At 50.3% G+C, this 14,151-nt stretch overlaps 3 protein-coding genes across 3 annotated transcripts; all 3 read right to left on the bottom strand.

Annotated features, from left to right (window-relative positions):
- Positions 1-3,346: 3,346 nt before the first annotated feature.
- KVR01_011519 (uncharacterized protein) lies at positions 3,347-4,521 on the bottom strand. The gene is made up of 3 exons (XM_044788553.1): positions 4,372-4,521; positions 4,036-4,303; positions 3,347-3,932 (listed from the first exon to the last, which is right to left on the bottom strand). Exons 2-3 carry the CDS (start codon positions 4,298-4,300, stop codon positions 3,484-3,486), a joined length of 714 nt encoding a protein of 237 aa, XP_044639228.1. The 5' UTR covers positions 4,301-4,303; positions 4,372-4,521; the 3' UTR covers positions 3,347-3,483.
- Positions 4,522-6,337: 1,816 nt separating this feature from the next.
- KVR01_011524 (uncharacterized protein) lies at positions 6,338-11,166 on the bottom strand (the record flags this gene model as incomplete). The annotated part of the gene is made up of 16 exons (XM_044784405.1): positions 6,338-7,039; positions 7,070-7,248; positions 7,312-7,351; positions 7,410-7,435; positions 7,487-7,536; positions 7,608-8,140; positions 8,545-8,802; positions 9,073-9,222; positions 9,290-9,544; positions 9,619-9,976; positions 10,033-10,116; positions 10,199-10,217; positions 10,302-10,806; positions 10,869-10,923; positions 10,979-11,066; positions 11,142-11,166. 16 exons carry the CDS (start codon positions 11,164-11,166, stop codon positions 6,338-6,340), a joined length of 3,327 nt encoding a protein of 1,108 aa, XP_044639233.1.
- A 1,498-nt stretch (positions 11,167-12,664) lies between these two features.
- Positions 12,665-13,663, bottom strand: KVR01_011761 (uncharacterized protein; the record flags this gene model as incomplete). The annotated part of the gene is made up of 4 exons (XM_044783886.1): positions 12,665-12,852; positions 12,916-13,461; positions 13,529-13,547; positions 13,622-13,663. 4 exons carry the CDS (start codon positions 13,661-13,663, stop codon positions 12,665-12,667), a joined length of 795 nt encoding a protein of 264 aa, XP_044639470.1.
- Between the last annotated feature and the right edge of the window lie 488 nt (positions 13,664-14,151).

Here is a 14,151-nt window from a genome sequence, read left to right as displayed (position 1 = left end):
CCTCGCTACCGAAGTAGCTTTGCTATCCTAGACTACCTAGGTACCTAGGTATGTTGCTGGTGTGTAATTAATCTCGTACCTCAGCCACCTCGGCCGTCTGGCCAGTCAGCTTTAGATTGGGATCCCAAGGCTTGGATCCATTGTAGGTAGGCACCGTGTGACCATCGAGGACGTCGCCTTCTGGAGCCTCACCATAGAATATTTGACCAAGGGGATCTTTGAATCGAACAAGACGAGTGAAACATGCCGCCATAGCTGCTTGAATATTTGGGAACTTGCACAGAAATGCAGGAACAAGTGACAATATCCACGCCGGGTTGTAATCCCACTCAACAACAGACCTGATATCGTTACACAGGGCAGTGATGTATGAATTGGGGCTACTCGACGTGTGCCGGTTTTCAGCAGAGTATAGTATCCGATCTGAGCCTGAAGAACCCGTCTCAGTATTTTTGCATTTATTGGATGAAAATATCAAGATAATAGGGAATCAATTGGTCTAACTGAATACCCACTAGACCTGCAGAACCGGAAGTGAACGGGCCCGCGGAGCCTGCCCAAGCATAGACCTCGGAACCGGCAGCAGTCGGTAGGCTTCCCGCGGGGTTGTAATACACAAGGGGTTCTGAGATGGGATTGATTGTTTATCAAAGAAATCCATTGTCTACCATGGGAACCAATTGGCGAGTGTCTCACTAGATAGCCATAAAGAAAGAATTATTCAGAATAGTTACATCCATTAAATAGTTCAACACACATCAATGATAACAGCGGCTACATTAGGTATCACTGAGCAGTGCGGCCGTGTCGTCACCCAATGACTCTGCTAATCTTGGTCTCAATAAAATATTTCCCCCCTCCTAGTGTCACAAAATGAGCACTCCCCACGAAAATGCTGTGCTCCAATCCCTTGAACCTTTCGTCCCCGCTCTCGAAGTTGACGAGCGAGAGGGCCTTGCCGTACGATGTAGTGCGGGCTTGGGGGTCGTTGGCAAAAATTAGCATGAAATCCGGGTCGATCTCGACGATTCCTTTGTATGAATAGGACAAGAGTGCGCCATCTTTGTTTCTGAATTTCCAGTCAACAGACAAGTAAGAATTCATGACGGTCTCGGTGGTATTCTTGATACTCAAAGGTGTCCAGAATATTCGTCTAAAACTTACTTCAAGATGGAATTAACGTTGATTCGTACGTGGGTTCCAGCAGGCTCGATACGTACGTAATCAGAACCGAAGGCGAATTCTGAATCAAGCGGTATCGAGAACTCTGGTTCGCTGACGAGTGTGCCATGCGAAATTGTCTAGAACAATGAAAACGGATTAAAAACAAGCACGCCTTACGGAGCAGCGTTGATGAGCCTACCACGACGTTTAGCGTGCTTCCCTCAGAAACCTTCCCTGGAGATGCCACTGTCAACCAGAATTTCACTTTGCATCAAGGTCAAGGAATGAGAACGAACCAACGTCGAATTGTTCGCGGGGGAAGAGGCGGGCTGTAAAAGCCGGCTCAAGCTTCGGGAAATCAGACATGCTGTTGAAAGGAAGAAAATGGCCGAGAACAATGTGTAGTGTACTCAGGGCAATTGGGCAAATTAGTCCCTTATGAGAAAAGATACTATGTGAATATTGCTGAAGCTTAAAAGGCCCATTTGACGTATTGCCTTTGTGAGGCGCATTACTTAAATCAATAGGGATACAGAGTCTAGTTTTCCAGGGCTCTCGTCTTCCGGTGGGGAGCCGCGGAGCCCGTATGACAACGCTCGGGGGATCCGAACCTCGCTTTCCGGCCACTGGGCTAAGTAGCCAGGTGGGTCGGTGTACCTTTACATGTTCACTTGGCTCTGCACCCCGATTCAGAGCTGTGCATTGCCACATGAATTCAGATAATACCATGCGGTGCCAGAAAAGGTCGAGTGCAACGAGTTCCACTGGTCATATCTCGGGCACCTGCACTTACGTCAATTATGCCGTCATCGACAATCTGGATGCAGCTCGTCTGCTCAGTTCAAGACCGCAAATTTATTAACATATGATTCATTTTGCAAGTTTGCGATGCTTAAGACAACGTGAAGGTCGATCAAATAACTATAGTAAGGTGCTGAGTGAAATTTATACTTGTGTATCCTCGAACACTGGGCTCTGACTGCAAAAGTCCTACAATGACCAACTTGAAACTACTAGTAGTGTGGAATATAGAAAGAGATAATAGTAAAACCTGAGTTAATAAGAAGTCCTAGGTTTACACCCTCATAATAACCTAACAGGGGACTGTATTGCGTATAAAAAGTACAGAAGAACGTGGCTAACACCGCTTGATTAGGAACTACCCCCTATATACCAAACTACGACAGCGGATTCTGATCTCCTACCGCTCCAGAAGCCATAGTTGCAGAAGCAAGGCCATTAGCAGTGCCGTGCTTCTGACGTTCTCTAATATCTCATTAGTTGCACATTTATGCTTTCGGGCGTTTTAGTATTTGTGCAAGTGTTTCTTACTGATCCGCCACCACACTGTCGTCCTTTCCAACAATGTACTGCCCGGTCAAGCCAGTGAGCTCCGCCGGGGCCGAGATTTTTACCTCTGATCCGCTTGCTTTATCATTCAGATGTCCTTCTGCAAGAGGGCTCTTTACTGTGGCTTCAGCTGTCGATCGTTGGGCTTCAGTGGCCTCTATTTGCTCATTATGTTCATTGTCCTTCCTCGAATGAGGCGACCTAACGAATCATTAAAACGAGGGATCCTGCATATGTTAACAAGGGTCTAACTGACAGTAAATCTTTGATTTTATCCATGGCAGGGATAGCGCTTAGGAACGTTGTAGGGTTATGTAGTCTTGGGATATACCAATCGGGCTTTTTGTATTTCTGGGCTTGGGTTGATGAGGAGAGAAATGGAAAAGGAGGAATTTCCACAACTTAATGGATGTGTAATGACGAGCGTGATAGCAGGGTTCGTGCTATGAGGTCATCGTCAATGCGAACCTTGGTAATTATGAAACGGCGTTAATGGGCTGGAAGTGGAATAGAGGCCCGGCTAGTTTGCGGACCACAGGCAAGTGAAGCTGCCCGGTTTCAGTGACATCTTCAGGGTCTTGAATTTCACATGTGCACCAAGGGGGCTTTAGAGTAGTAACAGAAAGATTTTCTGAATCACCACAACGACAATCCACCCCCCCCCCCCTGCTAATGATCGGCATTTTTAATAGCCAGCCTTGAAGACAGGCCGGGGATATCAACAAAATTGGGAAGAATCGGGAGCAATGAGTTGTATGCCCAGGTGCTTTTTCTTTTTTTGACAGATGGTGAAGTGCGACGCGTTGGATTGATTGTGCTCAAGTGAAGTATTGATAATCAGGCTGGGAAATGCCCAACTACTTGTATTAGGTGCTTTGTGCGAGCTATTAATTGTACAGGAACAAGCCTCGCGCTTCAGGTCTTCTATGATGGTCAAGTCAAAGCCCCCATATCCATCAAATCTTCCATCTAGTTGCTGCAACCGAGGGAGATACCCTTGGCGAAAAGGCCGCCGACAACAGGAATGACATAGCCAGCAAGCTCGCCAGCAATATCCCCTATCATGCCACAGCCGCCGCCGTGGGACCTGGCGCGCGAACCAAACTCGATAATCAAGTCATCGGGCTGCAGCCTGTCATCGATGTAGGCAGTGACGCGCATCGACGAGGGCACCGAGTGGCCCCACGCGTGCTTCATGCACTGCACCGCTGCGGGGCATTGATCTTTACAGCTTCGCGAGCTCTTGGGGCCACAAGCAGCGTCAGGTGTATACTTAACACTCTCTTGCCACGTGAAGCCACGGCAATCGCTCCAGACCTCGTAACCAGTGGGGTTTGATACGCGCTGAATAACCTCCCACATGGCGGCGACAAGGCCCTCCCGCATCTCGTTGTCCTTCAGTCCGGGAGTACGGCCCCCTAATGGCGACGTTAGTTCTGCCACGGATCCTCAAGTGCTGCATTCTAAAACATTCCAAAACATGAAAGACGGGGATCCGGAACAGGTGAAAGGGATACTGACATGCACCGTTGATCTTCACTTGGACATCGAGGTCCGGATTGGGTTCCTCGGCCGGCTTGCATTGGTTGTCGAAGGTCTGGAAGGTGCGGTCGGTCATGACGGAGCGCTGGTTGCCCTTCTCGGCGTAAATGGCCTGGTAGGTGGCAGCGAAGATGTCGAGGTCTCCGACGGGGATCATTGTGTCACTGTAGCGGACTTCGAGCTGCACCAGCGCCGAGGCCTGGGCGGCCAAGGTGGCCAGGGCGATGTTGGATGTGAGCTTCATGGCCTGCTCAACTTCTGGAGTTAGTCAACTACGATACCACAGTGATTTCCGTCAGGGATTTCGAGACTGACAAAGATTGGCTAGAGTGATGAACCGGCGAGCAGGCCTTTGTCTCAAGGAGTGTAAAACGAATGAGGAAGGATTGAAAAGACTGTGATGGTTGGAGGACATGAATGAGAATCCTGATGGAATCCAGCTACGCCTTATATAATGAGCCATCATCCTGCGGAACAGATCCAGCCCGCCCCCTAAGGCTTAGCCTCTGGTTCTAAACCATCTCTATCTGCCATCGCCGGCCCTACCAACCTTGGAACCGAACCAGGTGAAGGCATCGTGAGTGACATCTGACATGTCAAGCCTCATTACCGGCGCGCCCAATAAGCTCAGGCCCTATGCCCCACATTACGGTACGCCGGAAAACGACCCTCGCATCCCATGGACCCATACTATTGTCCAAATTAGGAATATTGTGGCCCGTACCGTACCTCGAACCACATTTTAAGGAACTAGTGACAGCTCGCCCCCCAGCATTCAGTTCCCACACAGCTGTGCCACAGGGCAGCATGCAGTACCTGCATGTTTCAGCCAGCTGTCACTCCCCAATCCCTTTTGACGGCAGCACGCCAAGGCGAGCCCGAGTCAGTGCATAGGCTGACAATGCCACCAACACTCATCTTGCTCCCCTGTTCTTCCAAGCGCTTTATGTGGTACCGGTTGCATAAAGGATTCCCTTCCAAGCTGGCGCTTTACGCTTTGAGAGAGCCTCGGGGAACTTCCTGCGCCGTGCGCACGCCCGTTCGCGCCACAAACACTGGAGTCGACCGGCTGGGAATCTCCGCTGCGGGCGCAGTGGCGGGCTCCCGCCCAATCTCGTATTGAGGCTCTCGTGACACCTGACACCGTGGCGGACGCCATTTCGCCGAGTGTTCTAGAGTTGGCATGGGCTCTGGGGAAGCCGAATGTGCTCCTACTGGCCGAGAAGTCCGATATCCTCTCTGGAGCCTGAGAAGGTGGAGATACTACAAAGTCAATTTTGAACGCCGCAAAAGTGGTGTCTGCGACGGTGCTTCTCCTGAGACGCTTGCTTCTCCGAGATGAGTGCGAGAAAATTCATCCTCGCGCGTATTCCCGTAGAGATGGATTCCCGAATCCCTGGGAATAAAGCTAAGGCAGGCGATATAGTAACAAGGATTATCGGATGCATGTTTTTAAGACCGATTGAGTCTTCTGGCCCATGAGCGTCATGAGAAACGATAAACGGTTTGTTCGGTATGACGCAGCATATACTACCGAGGGCCCGATTCTTCTTCCACTTCTTTGCTCACCAATACCACACTAGGAAATAACATAGTTCGATATGTGGTGGGACGTACGGTAGGCATGACTAGTACTCCATTGTAGTCCAGTGTCTCTATTACATATTGTAATCTCACACTGAAGTATGTTCTCCATACAGAATGATCCTTCCAACAGTTCCCCCAGTTTTATTTGTTCTGCGTGTGGAAAGTTGCTCTTGCATTTTCAGCTCGGCATGGCAGAGCCAAGCTGCCAAGGTGAAGCCGTGAATACTTCCCCACCACTGGCACTGGATCAATGTTCACTTCGTCTTTCAGGCGGGAGTCGGCAAGTCAAAATTCAGGTGCTATAAATCGCAATCAAGAACCTTGTTGGGCTGTTCTGCGGGGCGAACTTGAAGATCGGTAAATTCAAATATCAGAGGACCATCCCCGTCACGCTGGGGGACAGTGCGGGGCATGTGGGCTGACGATTTTCTATTTCCGCGGTGCTCATCACCATACCTAGGTACTATGGTGTATGGTTTCGATATCTTGAACGTGTCTAGAATTCTGGCAGAGCTTCATAGCGCGCTAGAATAATAAGTACCGAGTGGGTATCAGCAGCCGAACAACGCTGCCAGGCGCTGAACCACTACAATTGGTACCAATGAATTAAAATCTATGTTTGTTGGGGCCAATAAAATCATGTGTCTCTGCTTCGGCTATTTGTCTAAAGCTTGAGACTGGCACTGCCTCGTAGTTAGCACACATCCAATGCACAATTTCCACCACAGTGGGTGAGACTCACCATTTGATAATACAGCCCGCGCTGGCTTATCAAGCTCGCATGACTCCCCTTCTCCACCACGACGCCATCGTTCATCACAAAAATGACATCGGCGTTTTGGACGGTCGCCAGGCGGTGCGCAATCATGAGAATGGTCCTCTTTCCTCTCTCGGAATAGAATACCTCCTGGATCATGCGTTCTGTCTCACTATCCAAGCTGCTGGTCGCTTCATCTAGAAGCAGTACGCTAGGATTGCGGACCAGGGCACGTGCAATAGAAACGCGTTGCTTCTGGCCCCCAGACAGCGCCACACCGGCGGTGCCGATGTCAGTCTCGTAGCCCTCTGGTAGAGACACCACGAAATCATGGATCCCAGCAGCGCGGGCGGCTGCATGCATGCGATCATCATCGCCGATCTGGTCCTCGTCGTCTTGGTCGTGTCGAACGACGCCAAGCATGATGTTCTCCCGGATAGAGCCGCTGAAGAGGCAAGGCTCTTGTGCGACGAGAGACATGTCTGACCTGTAGGATGCCAGGTCCAACTCATCAATATGCCTTCCGTTGTATCGCACGTATCCGGATTGGGCTCTGTAAAATCTCTCGATGAGCGAGATGACCGTGGTCTTGCCAGACCCGGACGATCCCACAATCGCCGCGACCTCACCTCTTCTAACCTGAAGATCCAAGCCTTTCAGAACTGCAACTTCTGGCCGTGTTGGGTAGCTGAACCAGACGTTCCTGAAGTCGAACGCGATGCCTTTCTCTGATTCTTCAGCAGAGTCATCATTTCCGCTGATTGCGTCAAACGTCGGGAAATCATCGTCGTCGTGATCTTCCCGGGCTGCCAGTACCCGGTCGGCAGCCGCTGTTGCTGCGGCGATATCTACACAGTGGGAAACATCTTAGCGTTTTTGTACAAGTGAAGTTGGTATCGGAGCATTCTTACTTGGTCCAAAGCTCAGCCATGCTCCAGTAGCCAAAGCGCCCTGGGCGAAGCAATGTTAGTACCTTTTAATCACAGGGTCCATTGGTCACCAGACTCACTTGTACTACGGCGTTATAAACAAGAACTGGAAAGAGGTCAGCCTCGGGCCGCGTGGGGATGCAAAGTGCGTGCTTACTGTATTGAAATGGCGTGTACTCATGTGATGCCAAGAGTCGTGTTCCCAACCTGCAGTTGACATTTGTTAGAATCCCATTTCACGTGCCCATAAGCCTCATCCGGGACGTGGCCCTACTCACCAGAGAACGAATGCCATACAAAGCAATGCGATGCTGTCACTAAAAGAGAAAAGCCATATTGACAGAACGCCCTCACGAAAAGCATCCTTCACATGCTTCCGGAGGACATTATCGTAGCGATTGCACACACTCTCCTCCATCGTCAAGCTTGAAACGGTACGCATGGCTGCAATACTCTCGGCTGCGAACGCGGCGCTCTCGGCGAACACGATGGCCCCCATGGCATCCAATTTGCGCTCATGGCGTATGCGGTAGACTGTGGCAAAAATGATAACAGGCATTGATGTACCGAAGGCTGCAAGTGCCAACTTCCACCCGAAGGCAAGGGATATGCCTACGCAGCCCAGCACGTTGATGAGTGAGACAAGCATGGCTGCCATGTTGGCTCCCAGGAGTTGCTGAAGGTGGAAAGGGTCAGCTGCGATGCGACCCACCAAGGCGCCAATTGAATTTTCTTGGCTGTTGTCAAAAAAGGACATTGGTTTCTTGAGGATGTTGCCAAAATATTCCTTGCGGTATGTACGGGTGATTGCCTGTGTTGACATCGATCAGCAATGGACATTCCTCGCCGCCAGAGTCGTAGTTGAGTGCGGCGATTAACACATATTTCTAAAGTCCACTAGAGCTCGTAGAACAGAGTAGGACAAGAGACTCACAAATCCAACAGAAGTTGTTGACCAAACGAGTACAAGGTGGCTCAAGCCGGCAATCGCTCCAAGATAAACGAAGATGGCACACCAGTAGTTGGTGAGTGCTGACAAGCTATATCCCCACAGTGAAAACAGGGATATTAGTTTGGCGAAAATGTAGGCTTGGAATGGCGTAGTTGCTATATTTATTGCAGCAGTCAGTCGGACTCGTGTGTTTATGCAAGCAAGGCTGAGATGATGGTGCTAAGTAAATGCTCACAACCTGCGCCGACTGCTCCCAAGGCTACCAAGGTGTACGGTATCCATTTGGCTCGCTGCTCGTATAATAGTGTGCCGAAGCTACCAAGCCGGCTGTCTTCTGGTTTCTGGATCACGATTGGTCTTGAACCTTCTTCAATATCTGCATCATTGAGAAGAGTCCCTTCGGAGCAATCAACGTCACTGAACTCGTCTGACACACTGCTCACAGGCTCGTGTTTCCACCGTGGCCGCGGGTCTTCAATTTTCTCCTCGAAATAAGATGCATCGGCAACATCTTCCAGCTGCTCCAATGGTGGTGGTGGGGGAAGGGTGTCTTCGCTTTCAATGGGCGCCTTCTCGGGTGCTGCACCATCTCCCGTGCTGACGGATTGGGTCGTCGCAAGAGCATGATAGGGCCCATCCTTATTGCGCATCAGGTCTTCATGGTTTCCCTGTTGCACGACACGACCTCCGCGCAGGACCACGATATTGTCGGCCTTTTGGATGGTTGCCAAGCGGTGGGCTATTACTATAGTAGTGCGACCTTGGCTTGCACGATCGAGCGCTGCCTGCACTATCTGCTCGCTGTGGACGTCAATCGCCGACGTTGCCTCGTCCAAGATGAGGATATTGGGCCGTTTCACGATGGCGCGTGCAATGGCGATGCGCTGGCGTTGGCCACCGCTGAGCTTGAGCCCAGACTGCCCAACCATGGTATCATAGCCCTGTCCGTGTGTGATTATTAGCTGATCGAAGATGCACCGAGTCATGGAAAAAAACGGGTATACATACGTCTGGAAGCCTCGAAATGAACTCATCTGCGAAGGCATCTTTGCATGCCGCTCGGATCATCATTGCTTTTTTGTGATCGCTTGCATTTTCCCACGGTGTTCCAAGCAGCCCGTACTCGACATTCTTGTGAATGGTTGTATTGAAGAGTATGGTGTCTTGTTGGACAAGGCCAATTTGATTTCGCCACCACTTTATGTCAAGCTCGGAGAGTAACCGTTTACCGATTGCGACAATTCCATGCCGAAACCAGAGAACCTGTGAAGGGATTAACACTTGAAATATACCGGCAGAATCATGGAGCGAAGAATCAACTCGAATGCTTGTCTTACTGTGGGATTGGCAACTGGATCTCCATTGAACTCGTACCATCGCTGTAGAATTCCAACGATGGTGCTCTTGCCTGAGCCGGACGGGCCGACAATAGCAGTCATCTTACCAGCGGGAAAGGAAAGACACAAGTCATCCAGGATTTTGACATCGGGTCTGGATGCATAGGTAAAATGGACATTGTGCAGCACGATGTCTTCAGCACCGGCATCCCCAATCACATCTGTGCCGTATGTCGTTTTGGGTGCATCGATGATGGTGTGAAATATTGCACAGGCCTCTCCTGCTTGTGAGGCCGCCGTCAATGGACCTGTGATCTGGCCCACTGATGAGGCGATGGTCATCACGCAGAGAAGGACACTTGGTGAGGCCAATTAGCTCAGATTGCGTAAACTTGACAAGGGGATCAAACATACACTATCACGGACTGGGGGCCGCTTGCGCCCAGAAGCTGATATTGATACATCTCAAGCGCAACCCAGAAGGAAAAGGCGAATGTGCTTTATCAATACGCGGCTGGGTTAGCATAAAATTCGTAATTCAAATGAGAGCCTTAAGACAGGCTGGAGAAGAGGTCCTCACATGTTGATGATCAAGTAGACTTCAATAATTTCCAGTCATCAGTAAACCGGCAAATTTGGAGGCAGGAGAACTGGCTTGTTGGCTTGGTAGACAATGCACTTACTGAGCCCGTGCTGCACACCCAACAAACATGCCATCTGAGCACCAATTCGCCGAGTCTTGTCGACCACTTCCGAATAACGATTCAGCAGTTTTGATTCCGCTCCACAGGCAACCAACATCTTAATGGAGGTCAACGCATCAGTGGCCACGGAAGCAGACTGGATATCGGTGTTCTGGATATCGGCCATCTTGCTGGCCACAGCACCAGTGGCAAACGTGTACACAAGAACCACTAGGACCAAACCCAAACCAACGACCATGGTGAGGGCCCAGTCAAAGACGAGCGACAGTATCAGACCCGTAACGACTACTGAAAGACTGGAGCACAGATTGCCCAACCTCTCGGAGATACCGGCCTGCAGAGAATTGGCTGTCATTGTGACGATGGCTGCAGTTTGCCCCGGTGGAATCATGTCTAGTGTAGATATGGGAAGGTGAAAGAGGGCTTTGAGGTAGGCCAGTCTGATCGCGGATGATATCCGTAGACTCGTTGTCCGGAGGCCAAGCTTTCCCGAGAGTGTCAGTACCGCTATCATGTGCAGCTTAAAGATTTGGTGCTGCGACTTACATTCGCGATGTACAAAAGACACATCTTGGCGATGAATATGTACACAATGTACAGACTTTTGGGGGGTATCAGCTATATGATGACTACAAGGACTAAAAATCGCCACTTACACGTATTTATTGACGGTGTTGGTGAAGACTGCTTCAGTCTCATCAGCACCCTGCCGGAAAAAGCCCGTGAACTCCTCTGTCAATTTTCCTGCGTATAAGCGTGTAAGCTGTCGTGTTCTGAAGATCATCGTGAATGCTACGATGCATGGCGTCTCGATCATACCGAAGAGAAGGAACAGTAATGGCATAGACAACCCCGACAGGGCTGCAGCCCCCATCGACAGCAGCAATACAAACTTGTCCCATGTTGTTGCGTAAGAGAAGATTCTCTGTTTCAGTCAGCTTTCGGAGCCTGGTCGTCGGGGTAAAATTGGAACCATCATACAGCAAAATTAAAAGCAGCTGTCATGTGTTTCTGTTGGATAGTGATACCGAACACGCGGGTATCTGCCGGCGCTGCGGCCGGCGTGTTTGGCGAGTTGGAAGTCATGATGGCTTCAGTCTGCCACGCTGCGATTAACAGTACAAGTCAACATCAGATGTTCCTCGATCACTCAGACCCCGGCTCTGTGGTAGTAGTCTGCTCGATCAATTACGGCACGCACAAAATGTGCCGGCACTTCAGTCGTGGCAAAAGAGTAGGCTGTGCTCAAACCGGATCACGGCGCTGCCCGTTTTGGACGGCAAGGCACATTCGAGAGGCGAGACCGAGTTGAACAGAGGCAGCCACTTCTGCAAGCGCTGAGCATGTGAATGCTGCATTATCTGGTATTGGCAGGTGCCATAGCGATCGTCTGATGTTCCAGATGTCCCGTGCCTGATCCCGGAGACGCATCCGAAACCATGCCAGGTCCTGGTTGGGGTCCAGGGGAAGCGCTAGGAGGGAGGTGGCTGTTTGTTTCGTGATTTGTTTTTCAGTCTGCCGCTGCCGCCTTGTGGGCGAGTAGCGTCCCGTGGGGAAGGTAACGCTCGAACCCGGGTGTTTGTGATGAAACGTGGCGAACGGGCCTTCTGAGCCCTTAGGCGTTTGCCAGCCAGCCTCGCTCTTGGCACGGTCGCGCTCCAAACATCGTAATCGTATTGAAGAAGGCATTTCCAATCTGGAACGGCAAATTGGTTTTTCAGTCATGCAGGTACAAGCCATACATCGAACAGCTGAGCCCCTCCATGAGCACTGGTCAAAACGAAAGGAGCGTGGTCGGCCTTAGCTACGGCGCGCTGAAAAAGGAACTGTAAACACTGGGCGTTGCGTTGCGATAGGCTGGCAGATTCAAACCCAGTAATCGTGCCTTCGGCGTCATATTATCGACATGAATCCCGGCAAGACAAATGCCACATTTTTAATAAATAAAGTTATCTAAATATAGTTGATCGCCTGGTGATCATATTGATCTCCATTTCCGAAGATATGCTTTCACCTATCAAGACCCCGGCCCCCATCCGCTTAGGGAAAGTGGTGTTATTGACTGTCGGGGTCCAGGTCCACTCGCGGCGGGGACACGACTCGCGCTATATGGAGGTAAGACAAGTGAAGAATCGAAGATACTTTTTCGAGGCCACACAATTTCGAAAGAGTTCAATGTTGCATTCACACACGTGTTGCGCCACGGAATGTCATGTCTCAGCCGTGGAGAGAGTCGCTGATGCCATAATTAATGTAATTTTCGCAAGTTATATATGTGCAGTACATGATGGCTTCTATCTAATTATGATCCAAGTTCTGAAAGAGGAAAAACTTGCGACTGGTCATGGTAGAAGGCCGCCATCCCTCATCTCTTCAATGGCCTCTCTCACAATGTCCCCGATCTCTCTGTTTGTCTCCCTGTCGCGTGGAAGTGTGTGTCCTTTGGCGTGGTCAAAAAGATAGGCAGTGTCGGCGTCACAGACATTGTACAAGGCCATTGAGCCGTCAATATACGGATCCAGAGACCCCACTGCCGGACTGATTAGACGAAAATATGAAACAGGTCTGTCTGGTGGGAAATCTGGGGACTTACCAATGTGCAGAGTGGGGATATCTATCCTGTCTTCACTTTCGTCCGATAAGACCAGGTGGTGCGTGATCGGATCGACAGGTGGCCAGCCAGCGAAAAAAATGGCATACTTGAACATTGGCTCCAGTCCAACTTTGCGGAATAGCCTCTGCTCGTGAAGAAGCATAGTCGCAGCAACAGTTGCACCTTCTGAGTAACCGATGATGCCATCAAACGGACCGTGTTTGGCCATGACTTCTGTGAGGTACTTGATCGCGCGGTCTGTGCTTCTGTGGGATGTTGCAAGACCTTCGCGCATCAACTCTCGCATCGTGTCTTCAGGGGTCTCACACCAGGACGGGAATTCGCGGATGCGGGACAGTACATCGTCCTTCTTGGCCTTCTTGATAATCCGAGGCGCGTCTGGCTTCTCATCCGGCTCAATGAACCGGTAATATGGTGGATGGCCAAAGTAGTCCTCAAAGCCAGGGGGTGGGACTGCCTTGCATGGACCATGGCAAAAGTAGAAGGAGGCGGTGCCATCATCGGTCAGTTCCTTCAGTAAGGGAGCTGATCAGGACGAATATAGCGTGTTAACAGGCGAAGTTCTCCAATGGAGGCTACCATAGTATCATACCTAGTTGGACTTGAAATTTCTGGAACTGGAATTAGCACAGGTTCTTTTGCTGGCACGCGTTCTTTTGCGCTTTCTTCAACGGATTGGACTTACATCAGCGCTACCATATGCGCCAGGCAGACAAAGAAACCTCATCTTGACTCTATTAATTTTGAGAATCGTCTAAAGAAGTGATGAAAATATTCAAAAAGTAGCGCCGGCGCCAGCGCTCTGTTTATAGAAAGCAGGGAGCGGATATGAAGCAGGTTGACCAGTTTGAATCATAAAGTGGAGAGGTAACTACTGGAGTGAAGGGACCGCACGTCTTCTATCAACTTCTGACTACGAGCTCAGCCGGAAGAGCAGCACGCCATCCGTGGAGTTGTGTGCCCCTGAGAATCAACGCCTCCACCGTCTGAAATTAAGCACACTGCACAACTGACATCTCAGGATCTCACCCGAAGACACGAGTCCAATCAACTTTGGAAGCCATTGGACAGAGCAAGTCTCATGGGCAATGGCATTCGGCTTGTGCAACAATGCAACACTGGTGCTGCAGTGCCCGAGACAATTCATCTGACCGACAAATCTCATGTGCAAGCCATTCTTCTAAGCCGATTTTACATTGATGCCCCTGAATCCGC

The sequence above is a fragment of the Diaporthe batatas genome (genome assembly GCF_019321695.1).
Source record: "Diaporthe batatas strain CRI 302-4 chromosome Unknown Contig00016, whole genome shotgun sequence".
NCBI classification, from domain to species: Eukaryota; Fungi; Ascomycota; class Sordariomycetes; order Diaporthales; family Diaporthaceae; genus Diaporthe; species Diaporthe batatas.
Note: the sequence above shows the minus strand (reverse complement) of the source record. Positions and strands in the feature narration are given on the sequence as shown.